The 17,269-nt window shown below is 45.5% G+C and overlaps 1 protein-coding gene and 1 pseudogene across 1 annotated transcript in view; one reads left to right on the top strand and one right to left on the bottom strand.

The window, feature by feature from the left end:
* The window catches only part of Rpi (Ribose-5-phosphate isomerase), a 43,489-nt gene that overhangs the window by 10,152 nt on the left and 16,068 nt on the right, over positions 1 to 17,269 (bottom strand). The window contains exons 5-6 of the mRNA XM_084589962.1: positions 16,706 to 16,839; positions 7,171 to 7,312 (exon numbers count right to left, since the gene is read on the bottom strand). Of these exons, the coding sequence (XP_084446088.1) occupies positions 7,171 to 7,312; positions 16,706 to 16,839 (276 nt within the window). The remainder of the gene's footprint in view (positions 1 to 7,170; positions 7,313 to 16,705; positions 16,840 to 17,269) is intronic.
* Positions 7,498 to 13,894, top strand: LOC146205313 (uncharacterized; annotated as a pseudogene).

Below are 17,269 nucleotides of genomic sequence, written 5' to 3'. Positions count from 1 at the left end.
AATGACCCCGGGTCATCCATGAACCATCGAAAGAGACAGAAATGTTCCCGGGGTTGTCAAGGTTCAACTCGTTATAGAGTTGCCGAACAGAACGGGCGCTGTCTTTCAACACTCCTTCGGCTGCGCGTGTTGCTGCGGGCGTCAGCTTACTCTTTACGTAGTCCTGCCACGTTTTCGTGTGCAGGCCACGATGAGATATGTTCATCGCCGCAAACACATCATTCAGCGCCGTTTGCCTATGTCCGGTACTTTGCATCGCGCGTGCAGCAAGGATATTCACGGCAAACGGATTTATCTTCTGGCTGCCTTGCACGCGCGGCGAACTCCATGCCGATGAAATGTCCCCGCAAATCACGCACGCGAGAGAGAGTTTAACGGCTAGACCATATTCACGATTTCCTTTTGAAATATGGACATCCCCGCCACACACTTTACATTTCACAGCAGACAACAGTTCGTTCAGCGACTCCAAACTCACAACAGTGAACGTCGTATCGTCCGCACGGCAACCGCCGGTCGCGTCAAGAAGACGGGCGTCAGAAGTGGCGATGAAATCCGCTTTCCTCTTCGTCGCTGCGGTTGAACCCAGCTCCTGCAGCATTCCTTCGGCTTTTCTTTTCTTTTCAATCAAGTCCGAAGGCTGCAGCATCGTCGTGTCGTGGCGGACGCGTCCGCTGGGCGTAGGCGCCGCCGAGCTCGCTAGGCCTATTTCGGCCGCGGGGACTTCTTGACTTGCCGCTGGCTCCTGCACATCCTCGGAGCTTTCGGGTGCCGCAGGACGGTTCCGAAAGTTGTCGCCGCGCGCACTCTTCTTCTTTTTGCCGAATTTGTGGCGCGAGCGAAATTTACTGAGGGGCATCGTCTCGCCTCGGTCTCGACTCAGAACAAAATGGCGTCTCGAACGCTTTCAACGGCTGCTGGCCCGCCGCAAGCAGACGACGTGCGATAGAATCAGCCAATCGGATGGCTCAGTTGCAGTCACGTGCGCTCAGCAGCGAATCAGATGCCGCGTTTTCGTTTTTCTTTGTGGTTATTTTTCTCAGTGGCCATTGAGGGCAGACAAGCGCTAGCGGCGGGAAATTGAAACCCAGAAAGCGCTCTTTCAAACGAGCCTAACATGGCCGAGATCGGTCCGGCGGAACGGCAGTTGCGCGCAACGAAAAATGTGCCGTTTTATCGTCTGCTGCTGCGCAAATTCAGCCCGCGCGATGATTTCAATTCGTTATTATGCTGAAAATACTGACTTCTGGAAGAAGAAAATTGGTGAACTTGTAGATTAATAGCCACAGATTCCAAAAATGCCATTTTCAGAAAATCGGTTTTTTGGTCATTTTTTGGTCCCAAAGACCCGTGTCCCCCCTTAAAGGGTATTAATCAACCCTGTGTCCTTCAGAAAAGTTAGTAAGGCCTTGGTAGCTCGCGCAGCAGACGATCCGTCGCACCAAGGACCCAGGACATGTTCAAGGCGCAAGGTTGTTTCTTTAGGTAAGCTTAAATTATTGTGCAGTATCCTGCGATGTGCAGTAAACCGTTGACAGGAGGTTACCAAATGTTCAAAATTTTCACATTCTTCCGATTCCAGAATTTCCGATTTCTTCTATCAGAATCGCTTTTCATTTGAAGCGAGCATCGTAATGTGCACGGTGCGTTGCCATCGTGCAAAATGCAATAACAGAAGTAACCACATTATTCCACTGCGAATGATGCGACAAGCACCGGAAAAAGTTGACAAGGGTAACAATGTGATCCCAAGCATATCAGCAAAAAGCATAACGTTTTGACTTTGGTTGGAGGATAGGGACTTAGATGATTTGGCTTCCCTGGTACCCGTGTTGCCAACGCAACAACGTAAAACCGCGGAAATCAAAATCGAGTGGTGAAGGATTCAATATGGCTGCACCGCTGCGCTGCTTTAGGCCACCCAATTCGTAGTACAGTCGAAACCCGCGATAGCGAAATCTCGAGAATACGAAATTCTCGCCGCAACGAAATATTTCCGAGATCCCGGCAAATGCCCATAGGGGCCAATGTATTTCGTATCTCTCGGTAACGAAACATTTTTGTACCGCAATCCCACGATAACGAAATTTTCTGCAGCGTCGGTCCGCATACTGTCTCCCATATTATGAATAACAGCGTCAAAAAAGCACTCAAATTGAGCAAACTGCAATAGCGCGCTTGCGTGGCTACTGCGAGAGCATTGGCGCCTGGCAGCCGGAACAACTTTAAAAACTTTAGCCACCTTGAGCCGGTGCTAGCCACCATACCGGCGCAGCGCGTGTCCTCTGTGATCGGTTTCGCGTGGTTGTTTATCTCGGAGGCTATGTTCAGGGAAGGCAGCCTCGCAGCGACACCATCAGGGGGCGACACTAGATCATCAGCGCTGCACTTTTAGGCCTGCGAGCGGTGCACATGTGTTCGTTGTGTGTGGTGGCGGTGTGTATGAGCAGCAGTGCGCACGTTTGCGTTGGAGATGTCTCCGCCAGCCAAAAAACGAAGATTTTTGTCTCTGCAAGAGAAGGCTGCCATCATTTCTCAAGCAGAAAAAGGCAGGAAAAAAATGGATATCGCCGACGAGTACGGGATTGCGTGCAGCTCACTGTCGACAATTTTGAAAAGCAAGGCAGCCATTCTCGGTGCGCTTGAGAATGGTGCTCGAGCACATCATAAAACAGTGACGGCTGCGGTGTTCCCGGACGTTGACAAGGCGGTGTTTGCCTGGTTCTGTGAACAGCGCGCAAACAAAGTGCCTCTGTCTGGCAAACTGCTGCAACAGAAGGCTCTGGACTTTGCCTGCATGCTCGGGCATGACCAATTCAGAGCAAGCGCTGGCTGGCTGGGCCGCTTTAAAGCCCGTCACGATATTGTGGCCAAGGTGATTTCGGGCGAAGCAGCAGGAGTGGACCCGGTGGTAACATCGTCGTGGCAGCTGACTGCCGAAGAAATCCTGGGGCAGTACGAACCCTCAGACGTGTATAATGGGGACGAAACGGGTCTATTCTATCAGATGCTGCCTTCGAAGACCTTGGACCTGAAAGGTCAAAAATGCCACGGAGGGAAGCACAGCAAGCAGCGCGTAACAGTATTGTTGTGCTCCAATATGGACGGCAGTGACAAACGGCCGCTTCTTGTCATTGGCCGGAGCAAGAAGCCCTGCTGCTTCAAGGGGAACCGCACGCTGCCTGTCCAGTACACCTCGAACGGGAAGTCATGGATGACCCGTTCAATATTTTCCAGCTGGCTTGAGGCCTTCGATGCGGACATGAGAAAGGCAGGCAGGTTGGTGAGCCTTTTTTTAGACAACTGCACCGCCCATCATGTTGATATGGAGCTCACAAACGTGCGCTTGTTTTTTTTTCCGCCCGGGTGCACTTCTGTTGTGCAGCCACTCGACCAAGGCGTCATACGAAGTGTGAAGTGCGCCTACAAAGAGAGGCTAATTCAGCGTCTCATTCTTAACCTCCATCACAAGCGCCCCACCGACGTGGACTTGTTCATGGCGCTTGAGATGCTGGCCGCTGCATGGCTTGCGACGCCTCCGACCATGATTGAGCACTGTTTCAAGCATGCGGGCTTCGCCCCCACCCAGCAGACATCATGCGTGGACGAGTCGCCAAATGAAAGCGTGCTTGAAGAGACACTTCACGATGACTGTGCTGCCAGTGCAGTGCCACAATCGCTGGCCAACGCATGGGGTGCACTTTGTGCTGTCGACACCTATGTTGTTCCAGATGGCCTCAGTGTCGATAATTTCGTTCGCGCTGATGACGACGTAGTTGTCCATGAAGAAATGACCGATGAGGCTATCATCAGCAGCGTGTGCGAAACTGACGACACCGAGGACCAAGGTCCACAACATGGAGAGACGGTAAACCCGAGGAATGTGTTGGACGCCTTTGACACGATCCGGTCGTTCTTAGGCGCACACGACGACGACGTGGCAATGGATCACTTCTTGCAGTGTGAGAATAGAACCATGAAGTTGCTGCAAGGCAAGGCTCGGCAAACTAAGCTGACTGACTTTTGGCAATAAATTTTCTTTTTGCGGGCTGTTTTCTATCTTTTCTGTCTCATTTTCGCGGCAACGAAATTCTCGCGAAAGCGAATTTTTTTGCTGTCCCCGGCGATTTCGTTATTGCGGGTTTCGACTGTATTCTATTATAACGCGAAGGTAGACTTTGAGAGCCAAAAATCTTGAAACTCACGTTACATTCGAATAAATATTTTTGTGCCTTGATAGAACCCCAAAGAGGACCTAAGGATAAAATGGTTTAAAGATGAACTGGAACGAGTCCTGTGTTCATGCTTTCTTCTCTTCCAGCCTCGTGCTCGTAGTCCCAGTCGTCCTCTTTGGAGTCTTCTTATATGCAGCATTTGCCCCCCTCCTCAGGAAGCATCGAGCGTCGTCCCAATGAAAACAATGAGAACAAAAGGAAGTAGGCAGTCAAGATCAGTCCAAGTGGTACGCCTTCATATGTACAACATGGATGATGTCGGCTTGCTGCTGGCGTTGTTTGGATGTCGAAACCCTATCTGGCACCACCTTATTAGCATAGGACCCGAAACATTGCCGCAATAGTTTTTCGGAGAGTCCACGGTGGCAAATAGGTGCCCAGACCCACACTTTGTCGCCAGGTTCGTACATTACATGTCTGTGGCGAAGATTGTAGCGTCGTGGATCATAAATAATACTGCTCATTTCTGATCACCACACCCACTAGCCGTCGAGCTTCCTCTGCGAGCTGAGCGAATTCCTTGGCGTCCTGATCGATATCATCGGCATCAGCATTCAGGAGCAACATTGCATTCAGCATAGTTGTCACTGGTCGCCCGTGAAGGAGGCTGAATGGTGTCATGCGAGTGGTGTCTTGTCGTGCCGCATTGTAGGCGAATGTGGTGCAGGGAATAATTTCATCCCAATTATTGTGGTCCACGTCGATCCACATGCAAAGCATGCCTGCGATGGTTTTATTGAGGTGTTCCATCAATCCGTTGGTTTGAGGGCGATAGGCCATCGTTTTAAGGTGACTGGCATCACTGAGGAGGAGATCAGTCTCCAAAAGCTCGGCCGTATATATAGCTCGGCAGTTATAATGAGTGCCGGAGCAACATGCCTGAGGACAATGTTCTCAACGAAGAGCAGAGCTGCTTCGGCGGCGGTACCCCTGGACAGAGCCTTTCTCCCTGCATAGCGAATTAGATAATCTGTGGCGACAACTATCCATTTATTCCCAGCTGTAGATGTGGAAATGGTCCCAGGAGGTCCCTGCCAATTTGCTTGATAGGTGTCGTTGGCACTTGAAGAGGGTGGAGAAGTCTGGCTGGATTTACAGGAGGGGATTTATGGCACTGGCAGTCTACGCAAGTTCATACATAGTGCTTCACTGTCGCCGGCAGTTTTGGCCAGTAGTATCCGTGTTGTACTCTAGCCAACGTGCGCGTGTAGCCCAGGTGGCCGGCGGTTGACTCATTGTGGCACTTTCCAAAACTTCAGAGTGGAGAGCCGATGGGATGACGAGTAGATGACTGTTTTCCCCAGGACAGAAGTACTTCTTGCAAAGTATGTCGTTGAGAATAAAGAATGAAGAGCGTCCTCGTGTGAAAATCTTAGGCACAACCGTAGTTCGCGTCTCAAGAAATCAATAACAGGGAGCAATTTTTGGCCCTTCCACTGCTGTTAGGAAAGGGTTGCGTCATCTATGACTCCTAAAAAGGCAATGCCTTCATCGGTCACAGTGGAAGGTTCGACTAGTGCTCGCGAAAGGCAATTAGCATCCGTATGCTTTTTTCCGGATTTGTAAATAACCGTCATGTTGAACTCTTGTAACCGAAGCCTCCAGCGTGAGTCTCCCTGAAGTGTCCTTTAAGTTCGTCAGCCAACAAAGAGAGTGATGGTTGCTAATGACTTGAAAGGAGCGGGCGTACAAGTAAGAGCCGAACTTCATAACCGCCCATACTACTGCAAGGCATTCTTTTTCTGTTGCCGAGTAGTTCGCTTCTACTTTAGACAGAGTCCTACTGGTGTAAGCAATCACCCTTTCCACACCATTCTGGTGCTGCACCAACAAAGCACCTAAACCCACACTGCTCACATTCGTATGAAGCAGGGTAGGGGCATCGTCATCAAAGTACGCCAATACAAATGACGTCTGTAGGCGTCTCAGGAGCTCATTAAAAGCTTCTTGCTGTTCCTCCCCCCCCCCAGCAAAAGACAGCGCTGTCGCGTGTCAGTGAAATGAAGTTCCATGCAATTCATGAGAAGACTGCAATAAATCGGCGGTAATAGGCGCAAGGACCTAGAAAGCGCACCAGTGTCTTTTTGTCCGTAGGTGTTGGGAACTTGACGACTGCAGAGAGCTTTTCAGGATCAGGCCGGACACCCTCATGGCTAACGACGTGACCCAAGAATTGCAGCTCCGCGTAACTGATCATATGGCCAGAAACACAGCTAGTAAACAGTGTAGATGCTCTTCGAAGATGGCCAAAAACATGATCACGTCGTCAAGTTTCAATCCTGAGAACACAGTGTCCAATATGGTTTTTACGCTGAGTGGCATGAATAATGAGTTGCACAATAAATCTGTGGAACAACCCTGCAAAAAGCATATGTGGCAGGTTACCAGTGTCATTGATTCCCAAAGTAAGCTTTGGCTTACTGGTGGGTCATTCTGTAACTAAAGAAAAAAGAGTGACCCATGAGGCACAGGAACTAGGACTCTGAAAATCGCTGCTTTTGGAATGATCAGCAAGGGTGAAAACTGAATTTACAAGCTATGCAAGCCGCAAAAGGAAATACATGAAGGATCTACAGTGTGCACTTCATTACTGCTAAGCATAGCACTTCACCTGTCAAGCATGCTTGTGCTTAGATGCATTTCTTAGAACAGCCAAAGAGGTCTTGTTTGTTCTATCCCCTCCTGAAAGGAAACAGCTCCTATCATGGCATTCGTTGGTCCAGATGGTGCTATGTACTTGTCAAAATATCACTCACACAAAATTTGAAGCAAGAAATAGCCACCACCAAAAAGCTCTATCTTGCTCAGCTCTATGAGAAGCCCATTATGAAGGGCTTTCTTTCCAGGGCTGTTCCTAATAAATGACTGTCTCCTAATGGCTGCCTTAATAAAATACACTTGAAACATAGGAACAAACTTTCCAGGATTTCCTTACACATTTCTTTGCCGCCTGCCGTAACTCCGCCTTATGTCCAAGCAGCTTTTCTATTTTTCTTTGCACAGGGAGATAGGACATAGGTATCACTTCAACAGGAATGCCCTTCTTCCAGTTTTCACCAAGTGTAGAGGAGTCCTTCCTGCAGTTGATAACAGTGCATGTGACAGGTCAAAATTTTTATCACAAGAATGCTACTGTGAACTGAAAATTCGCTGGCTCATTGCCAACAGACAACAGCACTTACAATGCATCGTGCAGTGTCCACATTCCAGTAGGAAGAATTAAATGGCTCAAGAGAAGAGGATAGGCTGTTAATACCACACCATGTCCAAAGTTACAAAACAATTTCTTCTGGGAGAGGCATACTAGTATTTTCATGGATCACATCCACACTTGTGCTCCGCTTTGTAAAACGTCCTATTGCTTGCCATGCAGAGAAAACTTCTAATGCTTGCCACTTCTGACTCAAAGCCTCTGTATTCCATAAAATAGCTCAAGGTGCCTAAATTATACATCTTAGTTGTATAGCAAACAAATCTCGAAGAATGCATATGTGTTCGAGTGAAATAACATGTTTAGAGACGCTTCAAAGGCCGATTTTCAGCTTAAATGTGCTAGGAATTCACATATAACACTCATGCTACTATAACAGTAACTTGTAGCAGTTATGTTAAGGTAGGAGGCCACACTGAAGCGTCATTTTTTTTTTTTTTTTTTGCAAAAAGTTCAGCTTTTTTTTTTATGTTTTAAGTATCTGCAAAGATTCTGGTACACATTGCAAAAAATTCAAATCCTATCACGATTAGTTTAGGAGCTACAAACAGTTTTTGAATGCTTATCCTGGTATTCTAAAAACTAAATTGCACAGGTTTCTGAAACTACTAATGCTTCTTACGTACGATTATTATTCACTATATATTTTAGTTTTTGATATCCGAAACATTAACTGGTATTCTTAAGTTTAGTTATAAATTTATTAATTAATCTTTTACAATCTTTTAAAGCGGCCACAAGGGGGATGACTGACGCTCGAAGAACGTTTGTTGTTTACTTTCATCGAATATTTGTTTAGACACCGTTTAAGTGGCAAAGTAGCACTTTACATCTTTAACAGGTGCCGAGACACAGCATTCAGAGCAATCAGACATTATTTCGTCCAGTATAGCCGAGCTTAGAAAAGGCGGAAACGCAAGTTTGGGAATCGACACACTACGCAGCGTCCATCGTCTCAGCTGCCAGACGCGGGTGTTTCGGCGAGTGTGAAGAAGCTTGGGAACATTGCAAAAATGTATAAAGCCCTGCTACCGGATTACACACTCCAAGGGAACAGGATCGTTGACATTGATATCCTTTCTGTGTTTTCCTTGCTGGCATGCCTTGAATAGATGAATACAGCACTGACGCTCAAAGAATGCGCCTACCAAGGGGTATGTTCTATCTGTGCAGTGGTGTGTGTGGAGTGTGGCTTCAAGCATTCATTTTACACATCAAAAAAAGTGGTGCGTGCAAATGAGAACAATGTTTGTATGGTGTATGCAATACGCCAGTTAGGGAAAGGCCACGCAGGTATGCAGGTGATGAACACGCCTTCCCCTTTGCGACATTACACCTACGACAGGATATCGTCTCGGCTCTTAGTAGTGGCTGGAACAGTAGCGTTGGAGTCTATGGTTAATGCTGCTGCAGAAGTTCATCATGTGATGGGAGCAATGAGTGCGGTGTTTCAGGCGATGAAACATGGCAGAAGCATGGACATTCTTCTTTAAGCGGATGTGCGTCAGTGATTTCTATTGACACAGGATAAGTTATTGAAGTCAAGGCTCTTTCGAGCCTATGCAAGGCTTGCAAAACAAAAAGCAAGTTAAGCTGGAAAATTGTTTCATTCCAGGAGTGGAAGGCAAGACACACTTCCTGCCATGCAAATCATAAAAATAGTGCAGGCAGTATGGACACTGTTGGCCAGTACAGGATATTTGAGAGGCCGCAAGAAGCAAGAAGTTTGAAGCTGCATCTGGGCTACAACAGTGATGGCAATGCCAAGAGCTATGCCACTGTAAAGGATATGTACAAAAATAACAGCGTCAAGAAGCTTGAATGCATTAAACAAGTCCAAAAACGTGTTGGCTACCGCATGAGAGAACTTAAGAAAGCACTGTGTGGACTTCGCGGTACGGAAAAATTAACCGATGCCCTTATTGACCGCCTGCAAAACTACTATGGGATCGGAAACCTTTGAGCAATGAAACAAGCCAGCCTCTTTCCCTGCAGCACGGCTTGTACCTGAACCAAACAGCTGGTGCGGGTACAAACAGGTTGAAGCACTCGGCCGAGGGAAGTATGGGAGGGCTTCCAGATGATGTGCTGGGTGAAAGCTGTGTACGGTGATCTGTGTTCAGATGAGCTCCTATCAAAGTGTCTACATGGCAAAACACAAAACACAAATGAGGGCTGATATGGCAGCGGGCTCCCAAAAAGGTGCTTTCCTACCATTCAGTTTGCCTTGTATGATGGTGTAGCGCACTTCAATAATGGCAGTGTAAGCACCCTGGATATACTGAGCAAGGCTGGTATTGAAGTCAAAGCAGAAAGTTGGGCAAACTGGTTAGAATCTATTCGAAGTTTAAGACTAACGCATAAGACGAGGACACAGAAAAAAAGAGGACACACAGGACGAGCGCTAATTAGCGCTCGTCCGCTTTTTTTCTGTGTCCTCGTCTTAGGCGCTAGTCTTAAACTTCAACTAATATTGAAGCAGGGTACTATACGACAAGAGCTTGCATTGCCAGAGACAACCAGCGAATGCAGAAGGCTCTACGCAAATCAGTTGATGCAACAAAACACGCTAGGAACAAACAAAGGGCAGCGACACGAACAAGAGGAGACTCTACTGCATCAAGAGGGCCCCAGCTATGAGCCTGGTGCATTTTACAGCTGTATATGTTATTTTTCCCACCTTCAGCATGTTTTGAAATCTTTATTTACGTTTTTCTCAAAACAAAGCTTTCCTCCACCTCTTCTTACGCAAACTATGATAACTTTTCTCAAATTGAATATCTTGAAATGAAATTTCGGCCACTGTTTCCTCATACACAGATGATTGCCATGAACTAGGATAACTGAAATGTACTGATAATCATTTTTTTTAAATGTGGTGAAGGTCACTTTGTCACTTTGTTCAGTTTTTCAAAGATTACTTTCTGAATATTCATTGCATTACATTTATCCTGGTTCACTGCACAGGTCACTCTTTCAGCTACATAAGTGCCAAAGCATTTAATTTAGCTTTCCAGTTGTTAATTATCCCAGCTGGCGTGACTAGCAATTTTAACATATTTTTGAGGAAAATTACCTCCCCAAAAATAGACTGACCCAACAGTTGTATATTAAACACTTTGGTAAGTTGAATAAAACATGGCGTCTCTCATAGCCTGAGTCGCTTTGGGACGTTAAACCCCACAAACCAACCAATAAAACATGCTTAATCAGAAAAAAAAATTATTATAGCCCTCACTGCCGAATTTAAAAAAAGAATTTTCCCGAGTGTGGCGTCCCACCTTAACAAGGCATACAAATCCAAGCTACCAGCTATCTCGTCTGCATCTTTGCTTGTCATGCGCAGGGTCAAAATATGACTCCATGTTTACATGACTAATTATCTACAGAGGGAGGTGCTCAATTTTCCATTTCGAGTTTATTTTTTGTTTCATATGGTATGATATGGAATATGGGGCTTAAGGTCCCAAAGCAAATCATTCTTATGAAGGACGCTGCACTGGACGACTTCAGATGGAATCTCGTACAGCACAAGGACACAGTTTGATCTTCGTTTCTATCAAAATGTGCCTACAGCGGCCTAGTTCAACACCAGTTTCTCCAGCCCAGTAGCTGAGACATAAATAACTTTCGTATGAATCATCCCACAGAATTAACCTACACCTCAGTAACTTAAATTGCTTCGATGCAGTTTTGATATGTTTCTACAGCCAAACAGTTGCTGTAGCATCAAAAGTAGGTTTGAGATAATGTGAGGCATACAAAAAAAACTGCAGAATAAAATCCATTTTGTCATTTCAGTTTCCTCAAACTTATCCTAGTAGCCTTTTCAAGGTGCAGCTATAACGAAAAATGAATAAACAGCTTTCATGTTGCTGTTTTGTACAATTCAATACATACAAAAACCTCCAGCGTGAAAAAAAGCAAACCAGTTTATGCCAAAGGATGCATTTTTGTTTTGCTTTTTTTTTGCTGTTAAAGCCGAAAACAACTTACTATATGCAAAGAAAACTAGTAACAAAAAAAAAAAAAGTTATGCTTGTCACACACAACTGAGCATTAGTTATTAAGTGAATGCTGAAACCTTGTTCCCAATCATACTGGAAGGACTTGTACAAGCAATATTACACCAACCGTTTGGCTGCTGAAACTGAAGTTACATGAGCATCCCTTTAAGTATAAATTACATAGACAAATTTGATGCGGTGGCCACATTTACCTGATGCAGCATTTGAAAGAAAAAACATGCAATCAAAAATTTGGTGCAATTAAAGCTTAACAATGGTGCGATAGCTCTCAGCATGAAATAGCAGATTCATCTGGATTAGGGATTTCTGTCAGGGTTTCAAGGTTCGAAGCCTCACGAAAAAATATGGGCATTTGCATTCTACGATTTTAACAATCATCAGGGCTGGGAATGTCCCAAAGTTCGTCCAGTCGCTGATCTGTTTCATGCACGCAAGAAAAACTGCCGCCAGCGTACACAATATTAGAAGTGATGGCCACAGCAATGTCAAGCTTCAGCTGCCGCTCAGGCGAGCACAAATTTCCAACTGTCTCAACCCTTTCGCTGTCACGAACATACTAGTACGGTTTCGCGCTTCCCCGCCACAGTGTCACCAACGCATCGGTATGTTCTCTAACATGTGTTCAAAATTTTGTGCCTGAGCGCGAAGCTGGCGCACTTAATACCCTCTTTACACGGCCGGCTTAACCACGGTTACCGAACTTAACCACAGCTAACCGCCAATCGCGGTTAGCTGTGCTTACACAGCTCGCCGCCGTTCTTGGTTACGGCCGCCATTGCCCATAAAGTACAACAGAAGCGACGCGGTGATCTGCGGAACGAAGCAGCATTTACAAATATTTTATTTATAATCTAGTTTCCGGAGTGCCGTCCGGCAAGGCGTCAACAACGCGGTGAAGCCCCGCACGATGGCAGCACCTCATCGACCATCGTAAACACCGCCGCGTTGGCCCCTCCTCCCGCAGACCGTACGCGAACGACACGGCGGTTCGCTAGCGCCGACGTCAGAAACAAGGCGTGCTAAATTTATTGGCATCTGGAATACTGAGCAGAATATCAGAATTGAACCACTCCTGATCACTGACCGGCGGCAAACTGCTGGCAAGACCGATAACCGCGATACTATCAAGTTTCTGTTCAAGCCAGCTGCCGCCGGTACATTGCGGCTCACCGTTCTGCTTATACTAGCTCTGCGATTAATGCATCGCCAAAGTTTATCATATCGTTATTTTACGGCGGCAGAATAGGATTCACGATAAGGATGTTTCATGAGTACACCATTTCGACAGCGTTGATCAGTTCCAAAGCGCCGAACAGCGTGGCTTCGAAGAGAAATAATTTAGGCCTATCGACGACTAGGGGGTTACGCACCCCGCCGTAGTTCGCCGCGCTCGCTCGCTTCACCGCCGCGGTGTAACGTACCTCAGCCTGCTCGCAGCATCCCGCACTGCAAGCGTTGCGAACTTGTGCACTTTCATTATAAAGCTAAGACCGCGCATTTTTTGACATTCTGCGCTCAGCACCAAGCCGCACAAACGATGCTGCAAACACAGGACGGGGCTTCAGTACGCAGACGCTTGGCTGTAGGCCGTAACCGAAGATGCCGGGCGGCACAGTAGACACCGGCTATTCAATACGGGCAAACGAGTACACTGCTGAAGCAGACACGCTCGTACGCTTCGCGCACTCGAGTGCAGACGAGCAGCCTCCGTCAACAGACGCCGCCATAACCTCGGTTAACGACGCAAACCGAGGTCGCCAAACTCGGTTTGCGATAACCACAGTTAGGGGTGTAACTGTGGTTTGGTCTGCCGTGTAAATGGGCTAACCACGGTTTCGCGTAACCGCAGTTACGCTAACCGTGGTTAACTCTGCCCGTGTAAAGAGGGTATTAGACAGGCTGCTCCATCTGTAAAATCTTTAAAGTTCGTATTTTCGTCCTGCATTGTGTTGGTACGTATATATTGTAGAGTATGGAACGACCGCGCCCACCCTCGCCGCCTTCTTTGCTGGGGGGCGCGGCCTCTCCGCGCTCGCTACTCTATCGCGTTAAGCGATCACGCAACACGCGCGTTTCGCGGCGCGTACATGAGCTTAAGGGTTCGAGGGTTGTTCTGCCATCTGCTGCAGGTTTGCAGGTTTGCAGGTTTTTATTTTTGTTCTGTTGGCGTGTATGCTACGACGCGACGTGTCACGTTCAGGGGCTTGCGCCGTTGCCTCTTCCATAGGTCGACACATGACTATCGCTGCTTTCACTCTGTCTTGCCGTGCCCTTGCTTGCAGCTAGCAGCAGCAAAGAAGGTTGTTTTAGCCTCTTTTCATCTCCCTCTGTCATCTTGATTTCACAACATGCCATTTCTCTCTGTTTTGCAGGCCACCGGAAGTGCGCCCTCGTGCGTGCAGTTACTTTCGGATGACTGACCGCGCGGGGCCTTCAACTGCGGATTGGAGCGATGGCTCTTTTGACTATAAATACGAGCCGAGCTCGGATTCAGACTCTCAAGAAGTATCGAGCAGTTTTTTTTTTTCTTTTATTATCTTCATTTAGCTAATTTATAATCAGGCTGATAGTGATGATGATGTTAACAACACCTGCAGGACACTGAAATGTGCATATTCCGTTGACTATGTTATTTGTATAGCAGATGTAATCAAAAATAAATCACTATGCTCGTTCCCTGAAAACAAGTCGACACTGGGGGTGCGTCACGGCCAGAAATGCCCGACAGCGAAAGGGTTAAGTATGCTTGGCTCTTTTGTTACCAGGAGGAAATGGCCGTATTTCATAGGTCTTGAGCACAAATAATGCTGCAGCACATGATGCAGCATATAAAATTGCACATAATAAGATGCCCTTTCCAAACACATAAGTTACAAAGAAAAAATACATTAGAGCACACGCAAAAAAATTGGAAAATCATTTTTGTGGCGAAAAGATAAAAACAAGATAGATAAAGCACGATATCTACAGATGCATTATGAACAAAGAAAATTTAGAATATATATTTTGAAGATCAACGACCCAGGAACACTGAGTAAAAAGAAATAAACTACCTGTGCAGCACCGTTCTTCAGCTCTATAAAAAAAGCTACAGGTGGAAACAGCCTCTTTTTTCGTGCCATGCGTTGAAGCAGTTCCTGGTTTTTTTTTAGGCAAAAAAAAAAAAAAAAACTGCTGCAAACAGGCTGCAAAGGCCGGGTATAGATGTTGTCATGCGGCGGACCCTCAGGACTTAGAGTCAAAGCTCACTAGTGAATAGCTGGCGCCATTTTCGGGCAATTATCACTACTCAACACCATCAGATAACAAACCGAACCATGTGATTAAATATTTGACTTGCTGGAAACCTTCTAATCACAAAAATTTGATGTTAATGCTGCATTACCACAAGTGGCAGGGGTGGTTTTTTTTTTAGCGCTGCCGCCATTTTTTTTTCCGCAACAACACATGCACATTAGTTCTCAAAAAGGCGCATCAAAAATCAAAACGTGGCCAAAGCGGGAAAATCTAAATTGGTTCTACAAGTTCATAGCCTTAGACTAACCACTGGGTGGCCCTAAGTTCACAAGAAACGATTCCAACACGTCAAAATCGGCGATTTAAAGCATCGATCACTGGTGATCGATATGAATAGGCGTGGTAACAAATGAGTTATTTTATTGCTACTGATGTATCTTTAATAAAGTGTTTAGTGTTCTTTATGATGATTAGAGTTGTTCAACCCAATTCATTCATCGCTGGTAAGTAGGCAAGCCTACATGCATGTTAAAATGCGCGAGTGTGTGCTTCTTTTTTTTCTTTGCCAGTCCAAACATAACGATAATCGGTTACAACGATCGAATTTTCCAGTTTTTCTCAATATCAATATAAGTGGACTGCACTGCATACACAATTGGTACTTTGAAGCTGCTTTTAATGTTGGGTGGTGTTTTAGAGCCTTGATTTAGCTTTGACGTGAAATGAATACAGTCCGATTCATACCTACCGCGTGAGAACATATTTCCCTGTGAGGTTTCGGTGAAGTATCAAGCTCTTTGCCTACCTTTTTTCTGCCTAAATGTCCACAGTATCACGGTAAAACTGGCTTTGGATTTTTTTTTTTTTCACTTTCAAACATGATGTAGACCAGTGAACAGGTAATGAAAAAGGCGATATTGAAGAGCTAGTGGTGGTTGTTACCTGCTCGAAAGGCCAAGATGGCTGCTTCCAAACTCTTACATACAGTGACTGACTTGGAAAAGAACCAAGTGTTTGATCTAAAATTGACCACCAGTGCCCTATGGCTGTTACAAACTACATATATTAAATGCAGGAAGCAGACCATGTTTACTAGCTCTGAAAGTATTACAGTGTGAACCGAAAGCCTCAGAAGTGGTGGATGACTCCTTTACATAATTCTCTAGTGAACTCTTGTAAAGCACTATTTGCTGCAATGACACTGAAGTATTGGTTCTGATGACCCCCTCCGCTTCCTGAGCTAAGACAGCACCTTGTCAGTGGCTACACATGTAAGAAATGTTCAGATATGTCCAGATATCATTGCTACTCGACAATCCTATATTATTAGGGATGATAACAGGTAAAGGATGTTCACCCCTACACTGTTCCCTGCTTTGCAAACATACACCAAAGGTAGGATATCTTGAAAATGTGTTAAAGTAATAATAAAGAGCCTTTTGTAAAACATTTAGTTATCTTAGTTCTAGAAGAAACACTATGGGCGTTTAAGGGTTAATGACTAGCATTATACATGCTAGGCATTACACAGGATGCTTGCCTGTGGAAAATCTCAATCTGATAGATAGTGAAAAGTCTCCCATCAGCAGCAGTCACTCTAAGTTGGAATAGACTGACAAAGCAACCAACAGACTTTAATATAACTAAGCTGAGCATTGCGACATACTTCAAAGAAGGCTTGACCTAAAAAATTAGCCACGACAAAGGGGCAAAATATCTCTCATATTTTGTGTCCAGTGTTGATGTCAGCAGCTGTCATTCAAATTTAAACTGAACTGTGAGCAAAAGGCTACAAAAAAAAAAAAAAATAAAAAAAAAAAAAAAAAAAAAAAAAAAAAACAGCCTTACAACAGGATAAATTTAGGCAAAATAAACTTATACCCAGAAAAATGAAGCCTTTGAGGCAAAGGCAACTATCCTTGAAGTCCGAAAAGCAGAAAATGACATTGAAAAACTGCAGACAATTACTGGATGCAAATATAAAAGTTCCTTACCTATAATCAGCCACTACCACAAATTCCTTTGCACATGATGCAATAATCTTCTCCTGAGTGAGACACCCACCACCTCCTTTAATCAATGTCAGCTTTGCATCAATTTCATCAGCACCATCAATTGCCACATTCAGCTGAAAATAAACATAAAAAGCAAATAAACATTAAAAAAAATTAAGCCTGAAATGTGCACAAGAAAAACCACTACGGTGTAACCATGAAACGCATCCAAGATGGCCATGCACAGCTGTCAAGAGTGCTACACACTTTTTTGTGGCTGTTAGACAGCGGATTGGCCATTTATCAACTTATGTAATGTGACCTAATGGGAAGGGCTATAACCCTCTTACACAACCTATGGCACCAAGGCAGGCTGCGGCCCTCGTTCGGCTATTCTGCCCAAGAAGGTTGAACGGCTGTCGCCGTAGTGCAGTTGGTAGAGCACCAGATGCAAAATTCGAATGTCTTGTGTCCACGTCCCACAGGAGGCAAGCAGTTGTTCTTCCTTCTACTTTCTAGTCAATTACTTTTACAATTCCATTATCTTCAATAGATCAACACCAA

Source organism: Amblyomma maculatum, chromosome 1 (assembly GCF_055883805.1).
Source record: "Amblyomma maculatum isolate TAMU_Amacu chromosome 1, ASM5588380v1, whole genome shotgun sequence".
Lineage (NCBI taxonomy): Eukaryota > Metazoa > Arthropoda > Arachnida > Ixodida > Ixodidae > Amblyomma > Amblyomma maculatum.
This window is presented reverse-complemented; position numbering and strand designations above follow the sequence as displayed.